At 48.9% G+C, this 19,966-nt stretch overlaps 7 protein-coding genes across 7 annotated transcripts; 3 read left to right on the forward strand and 4 right to left on the reverse strand.

Moving 5' to 3' along the window:
* Positions 1 to 1,443: 1,443 nt before the first annotated feature.
* N7537_006809 (putative integral membrane protein) lies at positions 1,444 to 3,154 on the forward strand (the record flags this gene model as incomplete). Its single annotated transcript, XM_056897866.1, has 5 exons — positions 1,444 to 1,704; positions 1,772 to 2,145; positions 2,202 to 2,269; positions 2,338 to 2,750; positions 3,089 to 3,154. 5 exons carry the CDS (start codon positions 1,444 to 1,446, stop codon positions 3,152 to 3,154), a joined length of 1,182 nt encoding a protein of 393 aa, XP_056753651.1.
* A 380-nt stretch (positions 3,155 to 3,534) lies between these two features.
* Positions 3,535 to 5,506, reverse strand: N7537_006810 (uncharacterized protein; the record flags this gene model as incomplete). The annotated part of the gene is made up of 5 exons (XM_056897867.1): positions 5,380 to 5,506; positions 5,113 to 5,281; positions 5,015 to 5,059; positions 4,851 to 4,953; positions 3,535 to 4,797 (listed from the first exon to the last, which is right to left on the reverse strand). Exons 1-5 carry the CDS (start codon positions 5,486 to 5,488, stop codon positions 3,535 to 3,537), a joined length of 1,689 nt encoding a protein of 562 aa, XP_056753652.1. The 5' UTR covers positions 5,489 to 5,506.
* A 77-nt stretch (positions 5,507 to 5,583) lies between these two features.
* N7537_006811 (Peptide methionine sulfoxide reductase MrsB) lies at positions 5,584 to 8,725 on the reverse strand (the record flags this gene model as incomplete). Its single annotated transcript, XM_056897868.1, has 5 exons — positions 5,584 to 5,675; positions 5,914 to 6,237; positions 6,309 to 6,541; positions 6,991 to 8,582; positions 8,684 to 8,725. 5 exons carry the CDS (start codon positions 8,723 to 8,725, stop codon positions 5,584 to 5,586), a joined length of 2,283 nt encoding a protein of 760 aa, XP_056753653.1.
* A 1,233-nt stretch (positions 8,726 to 9,958) lies between these two features.
* Positions 9,959 to 10,403, forward strand: N7537_006812 (YciI family protein; the record flags this gene model as incomplete). Its single annotated transcript, XM_056897869.1, has 3 exons — positions 9,959 to 10,041; positions 10,105 to 10,324; positions 10,371 to 10,403. The coding sequence occupies 3 exons, from the start codon at positions 9,959 to 9,961 to the stop codon at positions 10,401 to 10,403; spliced, it is 336 nt and encodes a 111-aa protein (XP_056753654.1).
* A 1,190-nt stretch (positions 10,404 to 11,593) lies between these two features.
* N7537_006813 (putative telomere silencing protein Zds1) lies at positions 11,594 to 14,157 on the reverse strand (the record flags this gene model as incomplete). The annotated part of the gene is made up of 2 exons (XM_056897870.1): positions 11,594 to 11,812; positions 11,869 to 14,157. 2 exons carry the CDS (start codon positions 14,155 to 14,157, stop codon positions 11,594 to 11,596), a joined length of 2,508 nt encoding a protein of 835 aa, XP_056753655.1.
* A 1,771-nt stretch (positions 14,158 to 15,928) lies between these two features.
* N7537_006814 (SYLF and SH3 domain-containing protein) lies at positions 15,929 to 17,357 on the reverse strand (the record flags this gene model as incomplete). The annotated part of the gene is made up of 4 exons (XM_056897871.1): positions 15,929 to 15,950; positions 16,005 to 17,062; positions 17,129 to 17,232; positions 17,315 to 17,357. The coding sequence occupies 4 exons, from the start codon at positions 17,355 to 17,357 to the stop codon at positions 15,929 to 15,931; spliced, it is 1,227 nt and encodes a 408-aa protein (XP_056753656.1).
* A 610-nt stretch (positions 17,358 to 17,967) lies between these two features.
* Positions 17,968 to 19,964, forward strand: gem1 (ERMES complex Ca(2+)-binding regulatory GTPase GEM1; the record flags this gene model as incomplete). Its single annotated transcript, XM_056897872.1, has 2 exons — positions 17,968 to 18,022; positions 18,076 to 19,964. The coding sequence occupies exons 1-2, from the start codon at positions 18,013 to 18,015 to the stop codon at positions 19,962 to 19,964; spliced, it is 1,899 nt and encodes a 632-aa protein (XP_056753657.1). The 5' UTR covers positions 17,968 to 18,012.
* Between the last annotated feature and the right edge of the window lie 2 nt (positions 19,965 to 19,966).

Consider the following 19,966-nt stretch of genomic DNA (forward strand, 5'->3'; position numbering starts at 1 on the left):
CACTTTTCGATGATAATTAGGGATGGTTTGCATAACTAGATTACACTACCTGGATGGTTTGCATAACTCTATTACACGTTACCTAGTTAGGTATAGTTATATTATCGGAAACCAGTATCGTTTTGATCCAAATTCTCCGATACCGTGCACTGGGCATTTTCTCGAAATGGTTGGGGACATATGGTTAAGATCAGCATTCAACCTTTAGGTTCTTCGATTTCACTAGATAAAGCCTTTACTGAGATTATGGTTGTGATTGAGACAGTAAATATTGAAATGTTTCGATAATCAAGAGACATCCCCGAACTCCCCGAAATTGGAGTTTGTCGGGCTCTAGGATTGTGCAGATAGAAAATTGGGCTGCAGAGGTGAGTGCAGATCGTAGGAACAATAGGGTTGATTACGGACCCCCACCTCCCCTCGAAGCGAATAAACCTGAGTCTTTATAGGAGCTAAATAGGGGTTATTTGACACTATTGATTTCATATTTCGGAGACAGACACGACAGCGGCATCTAAACCATGGATCAAAGCTTGAACAAATAGTAGGCGAACGGGAAAGTGAAAAGTGGATACATAATGTGAAGATTCTGGTGAATCTCGGGTCGATTTGACCATGTGGCTGGACCAATGGACCCTTTCCAAGGGTCAAAAAAAGTAATTATTCCCACGTTGTGGGGGGGGGTATACGCATCCACCTACAGTGCTCATGCAATCCTCAACAAGGGAGAGCTTCCTATTGTGTGTATAGGCCGTGATACCTGACCATGAGAGTACCATGGACCAGGCAGCCAGATCAACGAATCAGAGTGTTTTTTTATGAGAACAAAGTTTATGTCATGCGGGGACCATGTGCTCTTTAGGGTGATTGCATTCCTACATCCACGGATATGGGCATATATTAGGGCATATATAAGGGCATATATTTGACAATAATATACAATATACAATGAATGTACGGAGTATCGAGTCCGATGTACAATGGACCTGGCGACTATCTCTTCTAGTAATATACGGTTGTACGATTTCGCCACATAAGAATGGGGCCCGCTAACCACTGTTGGGACGAATATCTCATCGAAATTAAATAGTCTACGGGTATTATTGCCCCATTTCTCGCTCGGTGGCTGAATGGTGATCTTTGATCCTTTCAAGCCGGGTGGAGAAGATCTCGTGTTCCTCTCATCTTTCTGCTTATTTTGTTTTGCACGCAATACTTCAGTCTCTCATCCCTCTTTTGTACATTTGTATTGAGAAGCGGGCCATTCCTCCGTAATCACGAGAGACTTCGTCTCGAGCATTGACAGAGTCGCTTTTATATCTACTATAAGTCAACAGAGGAACTTTGCGATCTCTCTTTCAGCGCATTGAATACTCTCCTGTTCACAATCACACTGTGCACAAAACTTGGCCTTCGCTCTTTTATATACGCCCCTATGACACAATGACTACTCTATCAACATCCCGCGGCCACCGAGCCCTCGCTATCAGCATTGTGTTTACGACTATAGCGACATTCATTACTGCCGTCCGTATATTTACACGAGCACTCCTCGTAAAGCAGATGGGAGCCGACGACTATGTCATCCTAGTCTCTCTAGCCTTCTCATGGATATTCTTCGGTCTGCTGGTAGGCGAAGTCTACCACGGCATGGGCGAGCACTATACCGCCGTCCCGGCGTCAATCTTTAAGGCTCAGATGATCGTACGCTTCACTTTACCCGAACATCTCTCCAACGCAGTGCATTTCCACTGACATGATTCTCATACAGTACTTTTGGGCTTCGGTCCCTATATATCAAACGAGCCTCATCAGCACAAAGATGTCAATCCTTCTTCAATACAAACGAGTGTTCTCCACGCCACGCATGCGTCTAGCGTGTTGGATCATGATCGGTGTTCTAGGTTTCTACGGAACCTGGACCATTATTAGCGCCTGGGCTAACTGTGTTCCTCTCGCCAAATTCTGGGATCCAACCGTCCCCGGCTTCTGCTTAAATAAGAAAGCCTTGTGGTTCTCGAACTCGGCTATCCACATCATTACCGATATCGTCATTCTCATATACCCAATGCCAGTTTTGAAATCGCTCCAACTGCCCAGGAAGCAAAAGTTCGCTCTCATGGCTGTTTTCGCGCTAGGTGGATTGTAAGTCCAGCTCTTCATATAACGCCAATCATCTACAATACTGATCATCCTCCCAGCGTCTTGATCACAAGTGTACTCCGCCTCAAATCTCTCCTTGTCATCGCCAATTCAGACGACCCAACCTGTAAGTATCAACAATACCCAACAACCACCTTCCCTTACATACGAGCCAAATCTAATAAATCACCCTAGACGACAACGTCGGCGCGGCAACCTGGTCCGCCGTCGAGTGCAACGTAGCAATCATTTGCGCTTGTCTCCCAGGCACACGCGCTTTCCTCTCCAGGCTCTTGCCACACATTTTCTCCACCCGAAGCAACGGCTACCGCAGCAAGACCACACGACCCTCGCGAATCGGGCGCAATCCACACACAGGCAACGGCAACACGCAAGTTCTTGCCTCTGTCGTCGGCGGACGTGATCACAGCTCCGGCTACGACCACGATCTGCAAGATCTGTCGCCGTCTGGATCCCTCAATAGCTACACCAAGGAGCCTGCGAAGGAGGTCTTTGCGGGCATCAAGGTCACGACAAATGTTACGCAGGAGAGGACCTCGCATTCGAAGATTGCTCTTAATGATGATACGGGAAGTACGAATGAATTGGTGAAGAAGCATAGCTTTTGATCTATAATGATTAGGGTTGTTTAATGGGTTCATTCTTTATATATATATCTCTTTTTTTCATTCTTTTTCAGATGGTGGTCTTCTCTTTTGTCTTATATACCTATGGCCCTTATGTGGCGGTCTTTTGATTACGTTCTTTCTGTGATTTTATGCGATGATATACCCCAATTGCAATAGACTAGACTATGTCTCTGGAATAGTTATAATGCCTTTGCTATTGAGTATTTGAGGACTGCTTGCCTTAACTATCGAGATACAAAGCTTGATACTGATCCATTAGAGCCGCGGATTAACATGGTCTAACTAATTGTATTAAGTACCTCAAAAGCAAATTTGTACCAATGTGTCTCCTAGAAAGGACATGGCTAGGATTACAGCAATAACTTTATTAAACTAGGGTCTTTTCTAATCTCAAGGCTACCTACAAAGTCTTCAAACACGAGCTCTAGGGTATTATGAATGCATTGTAAAGACAAGTGTACATATGCCGAAGCGAACAAAGCGAGCCGATCATTCAGTATGCATGAGACCCGCCCATCGTACATTTGGAAGCCGCCCACATTTCAGAGACTAAGGGGTCGTGACAAAGGAAGATGCAGAAAGGACAAAAAAAAATTCTCGGCAAGGATCTCGAAAACGATGAACACCGGTATGTGCAACGTATAATATGAAATTCTGCTTGCAGATACGCAGATGTTATCATGCAAATCCTGGAAACTCAAGATAGGCGTGGAATCTGGACCTGTTGCAAAGAAGATATACTCTACTCCCAAACGTTGGAGAAGAGGTCGTCAGATCCGCCAAATCCACCAGACTTGTTATTGGTGCTGGTGGAGGTGGGGTTGGAGACCGGGGCAGCGCTGGCCCAGCCGCCAAAGTCCTCATCCGCTGCTACAGTGGGCGCGGGCTTAGAAGCAGCACTGGGCGCGCCCCAGCCGTGACCCACATCGTTCGGGGTCAAGGTATCCGGGACCTTCATCATGGATGCAGGCGAGAGTGCGGCAGAACTAGGTGATGGGGCAGGATCAGGTGTGCTCCATGCGTTCCCGCCCCATGGATCAAGGCTTCCAGACATCATGTTGGCTGCTGCTGCGTTTGCAGCGCTGGGGGCTGGCGCTTTAGGAGCAGCTGGCTGGATCGGGGGAGCAGAAATATTAAACGCAGATTTCATTTCTTGTTGAGGGGAGGTTGCAGTAGGCTTTGGGGGCGAGACCGTGGAGGTATTTGCAGGAGGCGAAGAAAACCCGAACAAGTCATTTGACAGGGATGATGGTGGAGGGTTAGGCTTAGCAGTCGGGGAAGTAAATCCACCGAATCCGAAATCTTGCCCGGTAGAGGAGACGGAAGCTGTTCGGGACTGGGACTTTGGGGCTGATAAGGTCGGGGAGGTAAAACTATCAAAGAAGTTACCGCTCGCAGAGCCCGAGGGCGATGTGACCTTCGGGGCAGCAGGGGTCGACTTGGCGCCACCAAAAGATGAGAGATTAGAGAACGCCGATGGCTTCTCAGCCGGTTTGGCGGGTGGAGAAGTAGTAGTCGGGAAGCTCAGTCCACTGAAGGCATCCGTCAGACCGCCCATATGAGACGAAGCGGAGGGGGCAGGAGGCGAGGCCATGTCGCCGAAGGAGTTGCCCCGCTGGTGCTGCACGGGTGGTGCCGGCTGCGGCTTTGAGTACAATGACAAGATTGACTGTTTGAGGTCCGGCCGAGACATTCCGGCCGGTGCTGCTGGTGTGGATGCTGTGCTAGACGGGCGACTAGCAGTAGAAGGCTGGGTGCTACCGAAGAAGTCGAGACCCAACAATGAATCATTGGGCTTGTGAGCCTTGACTGGTGCAGGCTGTGCTTGTCTAGGTGGCGCACGTGGAGTAGGGTCGGTTGTGCTAGGGCGATTCGGAGGAGAGATATCGTCGCCGAACAGATCAATCGAGGCTTGTTGACGGTGTACCGGGGGCTGACTGGCAGTGGCGAGTCTTTGCGAAGCAGAACGTTCAATCTTTGCTTTCTCCTGCACAACCGCAAGAGGCTAACAAGTCAGTGAGTGCTGCTAACTGGCTGGTCTATTATCTGATCACTCACCACATCGTCATCGCCGTCATCCAGGGTCGAGGGGTCCGGCATCTCACCGTCCATTACCCATCGCTTGCTCTCGTACTTTGTCCGGATGAAGTTCTCGATTTTTCTGTTCGCGAGTATTGTCAGAAACTACCAACACCCAATGAGTGCCATTCGAATGCACTTACGCATCGGAGGGAACGTGGCCGGGTGCCAGTTTCGCTTCCCAGTATCTGCATCCTATTAGCCCATGCCCAACGTGGCCGGTCAATTGGTTGCGACAAACTTGTTGGCTCTTCCATTGCCCCATCTCACAACACTTTGAAGTTGTTCATCGGTCCACGCATCGAGATCCACGGACTTGACTCGGCTAATATGCGTACCCATACCCCGGTGAATGCCAGAGCACCGAATGCAGACAAAGACACCTAGGTTCCAGGAAGCCCATCGCGGGTCTGTTCAGAAGACAATTCAGTATATGAGCGCCAAGAAATAGCCCAGGAGATGAAGCCAGCGTGGGCGCATCTCCAGGAGGGGATCGGGGATCACTCACGCTTGTTCCGTTTACAGTCGGCACATATCTTGTTGTGCTCAAGTTTCAGCAGAGTCTTGATAGTCTGCGAGTTTTGGGCAGCTTGCCCTGGAGTCGGACGTCGAGACATAATAGCAGCGACTCAAATATCGATGGTTAAAGGGATAGGGAGACAATGAGAACGACCTAATTATTCTTAGGTGGCGGTCGGCAAACGGTTGCGGCCTAAGGCTGCGGTGTGTATACGGATGGGGGAAAATGCCAGTCACGCAGTTTGATGTAAAGTAACATGGGGTCATTGCCCAATAGCAGTAGGTCTTTGAAAGGATTTTTACATTGTATATTTCCTTTGGTTTTCGCCGCAGAATTTCTTCGAAGTTAAGATCTATAAGTATGGTTGGTCCACTTCAACGACGCCTCTCCCCGTATTATGCATGTCGGCCTTTCTGCAGCCTTAGTCCCCGCAAAACAAATGATGATTGAATGTCATGAAATTTCCTTAAGCTTTCGCCTTAGGATCCTTAGCAGCGCTAGCATCTTCTGTAAAGCGCAGACTGACACTATTCACGCAATGACGCTCATCCGTGGGGGTTTGATACCCCTCACCCTCAAACACATGGCCGAGATGACCCCCACAGTTGGTACATACGATCTCTGTGCGCTTCATACCAAATGTGTTATCAACGTGTCTAGTGACAGCACCAGGGATGGAATCAAAGTATGCTGGCCAGCCACAGCCAGATTTGAACTTGTGGTCAGCAGTGTAAAGCGGCGCATCGCAACCGGCGCAATTGTAGACTCCTGTGGATGGGTAGTGGGAATCGTATTCACCGGTACCAGCGCGCTCAGTACCCTTTTCACGAAGAATGCGGAATTGTTCTGCAACAATTATTGTAAGCAAATATCAATCATATCGTCTAGGAGGTGAAAAGCCTCCATGGTATACAAACCTGGGTTCAAAACAGCTCTCCACTCATCTTCGCTTCTCTGGTTGGGGGGCGACATGACGTCGGTTTTTTGTTCAGGGTTGCGGTTAGAGCTGAAGAAGGCACCAAAAAAAGGAATGGTCGGCGCAGCTCTAAGAGCCTTGGTGCTTGTCTTCGAGTGGGGAGGCTTGCGCGTTGAGGACAAAAATCGGGAGGAGCAAAAGGTCGGGCTAGGTCGGATAGGACTAGTTTGGTGTCTGAGGGGCGAAATAATATTTCGAGATAATTGGGATCGCATAGAGACAGAGATTGATAGGAAAATGAGAAAACAATAAGAGTGACTGGCAGCTGAAGCAGATGAAAGTGGGGTGAGGCTAATCCCAGATGGGCACCTGGATTCAGGTTTACGTCATCATGCGGGGAGACCCCTAGGGCCGATTCGGGGACTCTTTAAGGCCTAGACTGATATCTACATAGGTAGAGATCTATAACATGAATAAATCTCTACATATTCCATGGGCTACGGTGTTCCAAACTCAATTGTTTTTTTTTGTTTGAAAAATGCTCGTTAATTCAAAACAACCCCAAACTCCAGCAGTGCAGGGGTATCTCAACAGCAAAATGTGACATATGAACAAAAATGATAAAAAGTAAAGAAGAGTAAAGAAAGAAGATAGTTCAACGGCGGGTTACGCCGGTCACCAACATGGAGCCCCGATTGAGCTCCACACGCCACCCCTCCTTCAGCAGCATATTCCACACGGCGGGTCCAATATGTGACCTGCGGTCTTGGGAGTGGTGACCAACACCGCACACAATATTGAACCCGCCATGGCAGCTCTGTCCCCCGCCACGAACATACTTCTGATCTCCCAGTCCGTCCCACCACGCCTGGACCCTTTCGCGAGCGATTCTGACGGCATTGGCGACCGTCACGCCATGCAAATCCAGATCATATTGGGACGACTGGCGGGCCACCAGTCGGTCAGACGCTGTCGCCAAATGGCGCATGGCAAGCTGGCGTTGCTCATTACCAACGTCCCGGTAGTAGGCAGAGGCGCCGCCATAGAGGGGGTTTGAGCGGGCGCGGCGGGCGGACTGGGATGCTTGGGCGAGGGCAGCTGATCGGGCTGCGAAGTGAGAGTTGGCAGCAGCAGCGGCTTCGCTGAAATCCATGAAATCCGAAGCACTCTCTGTCTGCAGAGCCGGGGGCACATTCTCCTCTTCGTCGTCGAGGGTGACCGGGGACGACACGAAACTGATGATATTTGAAACGGAAGTGAGATTAGGGCGACGGGCCAGGGTGTCAGCGAGTTCATCCGCGGCTGGGATCTCATTGTTTGCAACCCGAATCAAGCCAGTTAGAGTGATGGGATTGATACCAGGGTACTTGTGACTGAGTTCCCCCACTTGCGTGACGAGTACGGGGTCGTCTTCAATCTCATGGATGTCCTTGGGCGCACGAGCCTGTGCCAAGACTCTGATTGTTGCACAAAGTGACATGGAATTTTCATGATAAGTTGACGCGATTTTCTCCCTCTGCAAAGCGCAGGCCCGCGCGGAAAGAAATTCGATATCCTTCTTTCCTGACTCCCATTTATTGGTAGCGGTACTGTCCATGGCCTGGGAGGCCAGGTCGACTCGACGTTGTTTCTGCTTTTTATTTTTTCGGGATTTCTTGCCGCCGCCATTCTGGTTGTCCTTCGCCTGGAAGCCATCAATTGACTTGGGAATGGAGGACTGACTGTCTTGAGCAACCTCCTTGGGTGTGTGTTGAGGGATTTCTCTCGCGATTTGTGTCTCTTCAATGAAAGCAAGATTGAGTAAGACATCCATTGAGCGACTAAGATTGTCATGACAATCCTCGAGGATGCGCTCAGCTTCCAGGCGAGTAATAGTCGGGAACATGCTAATCAAGTTCTGTGCCTTATCAGCAGTTGTCATACCCAGAAAGGTGTACGCAAGCCTCGAGCCTTTGAGCTTTTCGGCGTCGTGATTGGCGACGTTGGAGTCGCCATCACTGTGTTCAGGATGTTCAAGCGATGGCCAGCTTGTAAATTCTGAGGGTGCACCGTTAGACGATTCGCCAACCGCAGAGCCTGAGAAATCGGAATTTCGGAGGTTGGTTGTGCCTGTGGGGTCAAATGGCAAGTTTTCTTGCTCAACAGCAGACGCATTCAACACGTCCAGGGTTTCGCGTAACTGTTCGACCTGAGTGGGGATCGCCAGGTCAAAGTCTGATACGATCGCAACAAACAACGCAGGATCAATTGGTGGACAGTAGGTGCTTTCAAGCTCCTGCATAAAGAAACAGACATCAGAGAAAAGCATGACAAGCGAGTGGTACCGCAACGAGCTATGCGTAAACTCTGTGTGAGAATCAGTGGGACATGACATACCTTGAAGAGCTCATCGCCACAGTCTCCCATGGCTGTGATCATGAATTTAGCTGCAGTGTTATTGGAGGTATTTGTATCATTCCCTGTGAAGGACTGCAAGGTTGGACAAGTGTAAGGGACGTTCGCTAGTGATGAAGGTGAAAAGTGGCTTTTTTTCGCGATGATCTTGATAGCTCCACGATAAGATACGGATAGAGATCGATGCGGGTAACGATGGGGGAACCAATCACAGACCCATGTGCTAGTCACGTGTAATTATCACGTGAGTGGGGTAACAAAGGCAGGAAGTGGTACGTGTACGTGGATCACGTGTTCAGGAGACGATTTTAAAATGGTGTGGCTAAGCCTCATCCTAAATCTGACCGGATATTAGGATTCGAGTGAGGTTACTTTTTTTATGATCTACAGACTATTACATAGGTATAGTCCATACAAGTCACCGGAACATACACTTACACTATATCCCTACGTATATCTCAAGGTTTCTGGTTATGTATGAGTTGTAGTTTGTATGTAGAGTACACCTTCTATTGGCTTCTCGGAGTGCCTTGGTTGGTGTCGCTAACTTGTTTATTCCTGTAACTGGTACAATACAGAATTGGTGTTACGAGTACCGAGACCATGTTTTCAAACACCACGTTACTTGTCTGCAACAGTTCAATCGTCAAAACAGTTGCCAACGAGTGCTCATTACTATCTCTATAATGTCCACGGCCCCCGGGGTAAACAACAGCCAAATAAACGGCTAGCCTAACTATATAAACACTATATATAGGTCCCATTGCCACCACATCTAATGTGAATTTGATTTCTTTGGTAACCCTATTAATTCAGTCGAGATAACTTGATTGGAGTTTGCCAGTCAAGAAACATCAACATAATCACCAGATGGGATACATTGCTTATGAAAAGTGACGAGTAATATGTAGAGAAAGCCATTGAATCAGTAGGCTAATAAACGAATATGATATAGCGATATAGTATTCATAGGTCTCAGAAAGCCTTCTCGGGGGCTCATAGCGAACGTCGGATTCTAGTCCCGACTCCAATCCTCCAATTAGTTCGGTGCATCCATCCGACTTTTGAGATGTAACTATATCTTTGGTCAACGATGCCAACCAAGATAACTTCTACCACTAATCATTTGCCTATATCCCAAGCATCAAAAGACTATTCATAATGTTCTCATACCGTTGTCTTCGAACAAAGACAACTGCATTTTCAGCTTGCTTTTCTGGGTTTTCGCCAAGTTTTTCGACTACCGCGGTAAGATCTATGGAAACCGCACGAAGAAAAGAATTCCTTTGCATCCTTCCCGACAATCCAAATGTCCTAGCCATTAGAAAACAAGTGAAAGGGTTAGTTTATCATAGCATTCTCTGGATAGCTAGGTTGCGTCGAGCATAGCTAACATTAACTAGAATCCACTACGAGGGAGTCAAGCCATTAGTGGCCGCTGGAAAGCTCGTCGATGGAGGTGCCATTTTTGAGAAACATCCCAAGGAGGGCAAAGATGCCCTGTTTAAGGGTAGTGTAATCGTGTACTCGGCCAATGATGCTGAAGAAGTCCGCGCCATTCTTGAGAAAGATGTTTACGCCACCAGTGGAGTGTGGGACTTGAGCAAAGCACGGATTTTGCCTGTTAGTAGAGTCTTTCGTTTTTGTGGGTCAATGCTAATAAATGTAGTATGTCCCTGCCGTTCGAGAGCCGCTTCCATGATGAATGTATGTTCGAAATATATACAAAGTATAGAAAGTGGCAAATAAGAGAGTTTGCATTGGGTTTAAGAGATTAAATAGGCATAATGATTAAAAGCAAGGTACTTTACTCCTATAAGAATGAGGATCTTCGGGTGCAAATTTTGTCACGAAGGATCCTCTGAGTTAGATGAATATATGTAATCTTCTTGCCTGCACTTCTCTCCTTTCTTGTTTTTCAAGCCCAGCTAGTTCATGAGATATAGGGCCACGTCCACCGCTAGGAGGATTTGGACCTCCAGAGGTTGTAGGAGTCAGTGATGCATCAATAGATAGGTGCACGACTTCCCATTAGAAGCGGGTTAGAGGGCCGGTATAATGACGACTGATTTTGACGGCTTTCGCTATGAATACATATGCAGTCAATCATATGTGTAGTATTCCATTTATACCCATAGCAACAGCTGACCGAGTTGGTTCCCAACGTTATATGTACCAGTGAACCCTAACAGTGGTGCTGTAAATATAAACCCAGATGTCAAAGTAATCTTGATAGTATACATACATAGGTCCATGTATGAACCAAGATTATGTTTGAAAAAGGCTTTGAAGTTCAAAAAGATGAGGAGTTGATACAAGACATCAGCGAGTCCGTGATTCATTCGTTGATTCATTTGGGTGGGAATGTTAAGCATTGGAAAAAACAATGAAATACAGACAAGGAATAGGATCGCGGTGTACCAGGTAGGGGGAGAAGAGGAAAAGAAAACCCCAGACGCTATGCGAAGAGATAAATCAGGGCTTTTGCCCAAACACAACAACCGACCCACGCGTTGGGCTGAATACACTGCACTCTATAGTGCCAGATGATACCGAGCCAAAAAAAAAAAAAAAAAAAAAAAAGACGCAGGAATCAAACAAACAGGAAACACCCTGCCAAAGCTGCATTTCACCTTCCCTGGTGCTAGATGCCAATGTGTGCGTAATAATACGAGTGCCCTTTGAGAATTGGTACACGGGGAATTATGAAGAAACAATTGAAAGGATATGGGTAATGCATGAAAATGGGAGGACGCGGCTTGAGTGTACAGGTTCTAGGAACGTCCTGAACTGACAAAAAGCATGGGTATTTCCGTGCGCTGCTAAAAACGAGAAAGCGGAAGTGTAGGAGGATAAATAGAAATGAAACGAGTGAGGATGCCAGCCTCAGATTCACCACATATCATCGTCATCGTCGTCATCGAGTTGAACGTCGTCGCCAAAGGACGAGTGTCCCTGCTGTTGGTGGCCTGGGCCGTAAGCCTGACCATTTTCATAGCCCTGCTTGTCGCTTCTCGAATGGCTACCGTAGCGATCATGCGGATCGTCATCATAGTCATACATGGAAGATTCGTCATAGGCACTTTCTCCGTAGTGTTGTTGCTCCTGAGACTGTGAGTCTGTTAGTGATCTTGCTCACCCCCAGGATAAGAAGAATCTTCGTTTACCTGTTGATATCGCTGATATTGCTGATATTGATCTGGCTGATCTCGTGATTTTGATGATCTCTGGGATGATCCAGACGAAGCAACTGCCATCTGCGGGTGCATCTGTTGTACCTTGGCTAGGTATGAATACATGAAGTTGCTCAGCAATACTTGAGAGTACAGAGCTCGCCGGGGATTCGCAAGCTTGATATGCGCCATCCGGTAAATAGCTCGCTCCTCCAAAATCGAGAAGCGAGACCACGCATAATCGACATCGGCGCGAAGTACTCGTATTGGGGGTTCAGGAGAAAGGTTTCGTGACGAATGCTTTCGGTGGTGACCTTCACTGCTGTGCTTCTTCCGTCCACCACCAAAAATAGAAGAGAAAATGCCATCCTTTTCTTTCTTTGAGTCTCCCGATGCCCTCCTCACGCCGTCTTTGCGTCGTTCTTCTTCGAGCTTCGGATCAAGGCGGTCCAAAACAAGGCTTTCGCGTCTCCGCGGAGTGCTCTCTATAGATGACTGTAAAACGTCTAGACGTGTGTTGTCATGAGTTTTGTCGACAATCTTTGATTTAGTTTTCTTCGAGTCGTTGTCCTTGTCCTTCTTCTTGTCTTTTTCTTCGCTGCCCAGCAACCAGTGCCAACTAGACTTGCGGCTACCATCAGAGTCCTTCTTCTCTTTTGATTTCTTGCTCTCGTGTTTCCGTTCTTCAGGTTTGCGTTCTTCTGAGATAGTAGGGATGAATGAAAGACTGTCGGTGCGGGTACTGTTCCCAGGTATCATCTGAGGGTTACTGGCAAAGTCATTGAGTGAAGATGCGGGTTCGTGGGGAGTTTGGCGAGTATTCTTGGGACGTTTCGGTGCCGGATCATGCGAAGACGTGGGTTTCGGTGACGGTTTAGATGCCACAGCACGATCCGGTGACCGCCTACTTGGTGAAGGCGGACTTGGTATGCGGCTTGATTCAGTGGCGGGAGGTGTTTCAATTATTGCAGGTATCTTCTGCTCGCCTGGGGCTACGTTCACGGTCGATCGGCCATTCGAGCTGATACGAGAATGCCACTTCCGTTCATTGGTCGTATCTCCTGAATCGAATCGATCCAGAGCAGCGTCCGGTCGCCCAGCAGAGGTGGACAAGCCTTCCTGCTCGGCCTCAGGCTGATCGACAATTGAATCGAATGTCGAACTCACGGGTGAACTTGGGGAATAAGCCGAGCCATGCGATGACGCAGAGGGGGCTCGAGCCGCTCGCGTCGTTTTGAGAGAAGGTTCAGTGGAGACACCGGCGAGTCCCGGGATTGTGGGATCTTGAGATGGAACGACCGCAGTTCTTGTATCACTCCCTGCAGATTCAGATGCCCCCCGTCCAACTCGTTTAGGGTAGGGCAACTTTTCGCCATTTTTCAAACTTCCAGCTTTCTTATATTGTGTCCGGGTTGACCGTCGTAGGCTGTTTCCCGGAGGTGCGGGTGGGAGGATCGGCATGTCCTCGTTTCCTGCGAGGTCGATATTCTGCATGCCACGCATGAGTGATTCTTTGTTCAGCGGGTTCGAATCATCCACCAAGGTTTCCAACTGTTGCAAGTTGGGGCTCAACATGGCATCTCGCCTACTTGATTGAGAGCGTTGACGTTCCAACCGATCCGCACCATCTGTATAACCCGACGAATTGTCGATTTGTCTCGACAACATAGAGCGTTTGCGATTGAGACCACCTCCCGACCCTTGGCGTTCGGAACCTGGAGTCGAATAGTCGCCGGATCTGCGCTTGATATGGTCGGCCTTGGTATCGAGAAAAGACTTGAATTCTTTCGGAGCCAGTTCGGGGTGCAGTCGCGCAGGAACCCAGAATAACCGGGAGGCGTCATTTTCGTCGGCTGAGGGCGAAGGGGGTTGTGCGAAGCCTGGGAGGTCAGGGTCACCGGCGGCGGCCACATCCATCGACATGCGCCGAATCGCAGCGAGATTTGTCAGTTCCTGAGCAACGGCTGCAGGGTTCGATTCGTAGTCGATATCGTTGAGAGGAAAAGAGGACGTTGCAGTGTCCGAGGGCAATCGAGCACCATCGGCATTCCCCGGATCACTTCCCACCTCAAAGGACCGATGTGCAACCAGCGGCGGTCGTGGGTTTCCATTTGTCTGTATCGTTTGCACATCTGATGAAGATTGATGCAGTGGCGAGGACGGAGAAAGAGAGGACTCGGATCCATCGGCGGCGTGGGGAATGATTGTTATTGACTCGCCGAGGGGCGTTGTTATATAACTCAGACGTCTCGGATCATTACGATCGTAATCGTCGTTGTACATGTGTCCGATAGCTTCTGTCACATGGTGGCTTGGATCACTAATCGATAGATGGGCGGCGTGACCTCTCCGCGTCGCATGCCCGCCTGCCTCGTGGGCACTCGTGGAAGCCTGAACGCGTACGAAATATGATTAGAATCAACAATGTGACAGTTTGAAGTCGAGTTCCTATTCTCAAATTCCATGGGAAGGGGTCCAATTCCATAAGAATGTGGTGGTGCCTGAGGGGTTCGAGGTTGAAGGGGGAGGGGGAGGGGGGTTGGTTCTCGACAAAAGAAAAGTCACGTCCACGTGAACCAAGGAACAGGAACCGGGTAGACCGACGCACCTGCATGGGAAGCCAGTTGTACAGGAACCAAAAGACGTCAAAGACGAAGCCCGAATGGAAGCTTAAGAGGAGGGGGCAGTGTCAACCACGTTGGATAGCGAGGAGGAACGGGTCATCGAAGCGGGGAAAGAGGAATGGAGACAAAGAGCTAGCAGCGTGCTAGACATTCGGATACTACCGAGTCCAAATGAGCGTCATATGAGTGAAGTTTTGGGAGAAGAAAGGAAGAGACGAGAAGAATGGAGTTTAGCGGGCGGAGAGCAGATGAGGGAGGTGAGAGAGTACATAACCTCCGCAGCACCTGACTATAAACTCATTCCAATGAATTTACATTATATTAAAGTGTTTTCTACAAAGTGTATCTATGTTGTAGTATGTTGTACATTCCTTTTTTTTTTCTTTTCTTAAATTTAGGGTCTTCTAGGTCTTTTGGACTTTAGATCTTGATTCATTGACCACTCCATTGGCTCCACTTACATTTAAAAACGGGGGGAAGATGGACGATCGGTTGATCTACACGTTCTCTCTTATTCTTTTCTTTTCCTTTCTCCCCACTTACTTGTTGATTTGGTGAGACATCCTTTTGGTTCGGATTCCAACATCGGACTCCAAGTAAGTACTACCTACCTTTTAGAGCTGACTTGCAATATATTTCCTCGATTCGTGACACCACATCCATGTACCTCGAGAGCTGAAAAGTTCACCTCGGTACATTCGGCTTTGACAAAGGCTGAAAGGTTTGGATTGAAATGGGAAAGGTTAAAGGCAAATAACAAATGCAAATTTGCCATTGTAAAGTCGCTTGGAATCCTTTTAGTCCATAATAACACTATATGGCGTAGATGGGGTCGGACTTGAGATTATGCCGTGTGACTTTATCCAATCTTCCCCGGGAACCGAACACAATAGCTGGATATGCCATGCAAGTGTTCGCACAAGTCAATGACACGAGAAAGTCCAGCCCAGAATGCAAAGGATTTCAATCAGTGAGAGACCTGAGTACATCGGATTATTACCGTATCAACTCAAAATGTAAATGAACATATGTGTATTCAACTTAAGAGACTAAGAAGAGACTTATGAGACATGGATGGAATAAACTGGAGAAACTCTGGAGAAACCCTGGGAAATCACAATCAGATAGGAAATGCTCTGCATAAAACCAAAAGGATCCAAGACGATAGTATGCCCGAGCTCCGCCCCGAAAGAAAGGAAAAAAAAAAAATAAGCATGTGAACGAAAAACTCCACGCTGAAGATTGTAAATGGCACCGAATTTAACGTGAATAAAAGGATGGGGGAAAAAAGTTGGACGAATCCGTACACGCCAGGATATATGTAGGGCAAAGAGTTAAGAGGGACGTATGTTCATCAAGTCCCAGAGAAATGTGCATCAAGAGTTCATCACAGTGCATGCTACATGGACCAGAATTGGACGCGGATCAACCTAAGATGCCTCAACATAGTTGCTGCGAATGAATTAGCCGTCAATTCAAGTAACCGGAAGGAAACAAAGTTCTTACCTGGGGAAGATGCCCACGCGATCACCAATGCGACCAGTCCACCAGTCTTCCGCCTTCTCCGTCCGCTTCAGTATGGTAATAATTTCACCCTTCTTGAATCCAAGATCGCCTTCCTGATCCGCGTCGAATGTAAAAAGGGCAACGGCCTGGTCTGATCGCAATTGGGCTGCCCCAGTCTTTTGTTGGAAGACTGGCTTAGGGGCAGTTGGACGGGTAGGTCTGCGATCAGAATAGACATATTCCTCCTCGAATGGCGCAGTGTTGCTCCGGTTGCGCCCATAGCCATCATATGAATCGCCGGCAGGGGCTCGGGTCGTCGTGGAACGACCAAGCCCCGAGGCAGGCCGATCATAAACATCATCAGCCCAAGTGTTCGCACGGCGCGGCTTATCGCGGTAGTCGTAATCATTTTCGGTGTTGGATCGACCTCGCTGGCTACCTTGACCGTAGGCATCGCCCCTGCGTCCCTCCCAGACCACATCGTCATGGCTGTCGTCATAGACAGGAATATCATTGTACATGGAGTCACCATAGGCCCGCGCATTTCCTTGGAACGCACGGGAGCTCAGCACGCGCATCAGAGCATCGGCAGCCGGCGGGGGGCGAACGGTGCCTGTGAGAAGTTGGTTCGCGGAGACACGACTGCGGTACAATTTCTCGTTCGCGTCCTTGCGTTCCACCAGCATACTACCTTCGAGACTGACACCGGCGAAAAGACCCTTGGTTTTTGAGTAGGAAAAGACGGCCGCAACGCCCTTAGTACTGGCTGCGCCAGCGGCCTCGGCATTTCGGCCAATCGGTCCAGCAGCGAGTGATACATTACCACCCAGCGTCAGTGTTCCCACTTGCGAGAATGTGCGAACAGCAGCGGCATCGTTGAGAATGAAGACAAAGTCGGTCAACTCAAACCCAATCTGTCCTCCAATTCCGGCACCTGCAGTTGCAATAGCTGATGGAGCCGACCAGGACCCATCAGCAAGACGAGCGACAACGATACCGGAGCCAAATCGACCGGAGCCTAGGAAGCCGGCCTTCAAAACCGTGAGAACCGCAAGACCCTGAAGGAAAACGTCAGTCAGTCATGGAGGTTCCCAACCGGAGCATATATTAAGTATGTATCTTACCTTTGCATTGGCCAAAACCTCTGGGGGAATGACTTTGTCGGGACCGAATGATTGCCTAGGGTCAACGAAGGATGTCAAGATCTTTGCAGCCTTTTTGCATTCGCCTGTTAAGAGAGAATCCGTTGTCAGCCGGGTGTGCCGCACACGACTGCGGGGAAGTGGGCTTTGGGTATTGATGAAACTTACTGCTCATAGACGCCGGCAGCGGATTGTTGATCCCGAAACCCATCTTGGCTGGTGACTATTGAGGTAGAACGAACGCAAAGTCGAGGGTGTGAGAAATGGGAGAGAATGAGGAGCTGTTGATGTCTCGAGGGTAACGGTTAGTCAGTGAGTGTGGGCCCTGAGCCCAGCTGATGACGGCTAAAGCGGGACGCCAGTTCGTGGGAGGCTCAAGATGCAGAATGAGATTGGGTGAACACTACCTACCTACGTAGGGTATAGTACAATGTTAGAGATATTTTCAAGGAAATAGATAGTCAATTGGAGATCCAATACCCTCAGTGATTACTAGCACTTGATATCCTATGTATTTCGACAATTATGGAGTCTCTTGGCTCGGGGGTTAGTGGACGAGCAAGACGAGCGTTGCTTGGCAAATTGGGGAATTTTTTTTATTAGGTATTAAATAAAAGGAAGGTCGAATCGAAAAGGTTATAGCCAAAGCAACAATTCCCCGATGTGTAGAGGAATTGTACAGTCATTGTATAGCATGTAGAATGTGTAGAACGTGTAGATGCCCAGGGCGCCAAGACCAGGTGTTATCGTATCGCGATTGTCTCATCCGGAATCAACCTCGGATCCTTGGAACTTATCCACCCCCATACACTTCTTGCAAGGTCATGGTTGGGCTATGATCATTTCCTGACTCGCTAGACGCGAAAATGGCATCAGGTATGTTACATATCTCACTTCCAGCAACATTGCTGACAGGTCAATTCATCCAGTTCGCATCTGCGTTTGCGGCGACGAGGGCACTGGCAAGTCCAGTCTCATCACCTCGCTCGTCAAAGGTGTGTTTGTTACGAACAAAATCCAACCAGTCCTCCCCCAAATTACCATCCCTCCCACCCTTGGGACCCCCGAAAATGTTACAACCACGACCGTCGTCGACACCTCGGCTCTTCCCCAGGAACGGAACAATCTCGCGCGAGAGATACGGAAGTGTAACGTGATTCTCCTTGTATATTCCGATCACTACAGCTATGAGCGGGTAGCTCTGTTCTGGCTGCCATACTTCCGCTCGTTGGGTGTCAATGTTCCGGTAGTCCTGTGTGCCAATAAGTCCGACCTGGCGACGGGTCATAGTGAGACGCGAGTGGTTGAGGAGGAGATGCTTCCTTTGATGGCAGAGTTCAAGGAAATTGACTCCTGTATACGTACGAGTGCTCGGGAGCATCGTAATGTCAACGAAGCTTTCTTCGTCTGCCAAAAGGCTGTCACGCACCCGATCGCGCCGCTGTTCGATTCCAAGGAGGCAGCTTTGAAGCCCGCTGCAGTAGCAGCTTTACAAAGGATATTCTATCTCTGTGACAAAGATCGCGATGGATATCTATCCGACAAAGAGCTCAAGGATTTCCAGATCCGGTGCTTTTCCAAACCATTGAACGACGCGGATCTCAATCACATCAAGGAAACCATTCAAAAAGCCCATCCGGACTCGGTTACTGATTCGGGAATTGACTGCCAAGGGTTTATTCACCTGAACAAATTATACTCGGAGAAAGGGCGACATGAAACAGTCTGGATCATCTTGCGAGCGTTCCAGTACACGGATAATCTCTCACTGCAGGAGAAATTCTTACACCCGAAGTTTGAAGTACCGCCGTTCGCTTCTGCCGAATTGTCACCTGAAGGCTATCGATTCTTTGTCAACCTCTTTCTTCTATCCGACAAGGATAATGACGGGGGCTTGAATGAGGCTGAACTTGCGTCCTTGTTTGCCCCTACCCCAGGCTTGCCCCCATCGTGGGCCGACGGCTCGTTCCCATCCTCCACAGTCCGCAATGAGGCAGGACATGTAACACTCCAAGGCTGGCTTGCTCAGTGGAGCATGACTACCTTCCTCTCTCCCAAAACTACGCTCGAATACTTGGCATATCTGGGCTTTGAGCCCTCCGACCAAAGCGACCAATCTATCACCGCGGCATTGAAAGTCACACGGCCACGAAGAAAACGTCGCCGCCCAGGCCGTGTGGGACGAAATGTTGTCCAATGCCATGTGTTGGGGGCCCCTGGATCCGGGAAATCGGCCCTGCTCGATGCACTTCTTTCCCGCGGATTCAGCACGACCTACCACCCTACCATCCAACCTCGTACTGCAGTGAACACGGTGGAACTTCCGGGCGGCAAACAGTGCTACCTTATTTTGGATGAACTAGGTGAGCTGGAACCTGCTTTGCTGGAGAACCAGTCCAAGCTGCTGGATCAGTGCGACGTAATTGCGTATACGTATGACTCCTCGGACCCAGACTCATTTTCCTACATTCCTGCTTTGTTGGCAAAATATCCACATCTGGAGGAACTCCCCAGTGTATTCGTTGCCCTCAAGGCCGACCTGGATCGGACGACGCAGCGAGCCGAGCACCAGCCTCATGAATACACAGCTCTGCTGAACATGCCCAGTCCACCGCTCCATGTGAGTGTTACGTGGAGTTCTATCCAGGAGGTGTTTGTCCATATTGCCGAGGCTGCCATGGAGCCCAGCACAGCTTTCCCGCGTAGTGAAGAGGATGTGGAAGGCAAATGGATGTCATGGGGAATTGCCCTTGGAGCGGTGGTTTGTGCGGGCGCCGCGGCGGTGATGATCTGGCGACGAGTTGGGAGCGGTAATTAAGG

Source organism: Penicillium hordei, assembly GCF_028827395.1.
Source record: "Penicillium hordei strain IBT 12815 chromosome Unknown utg000003l_segment0_segment0, whole genome shotgun sequence".
NCBI lineage: Eukaryota > Fungi > Ascomycota > Eurotiomycetes > Eurotiales > Aspergillaceae > Penicillium > Penicillium hordei.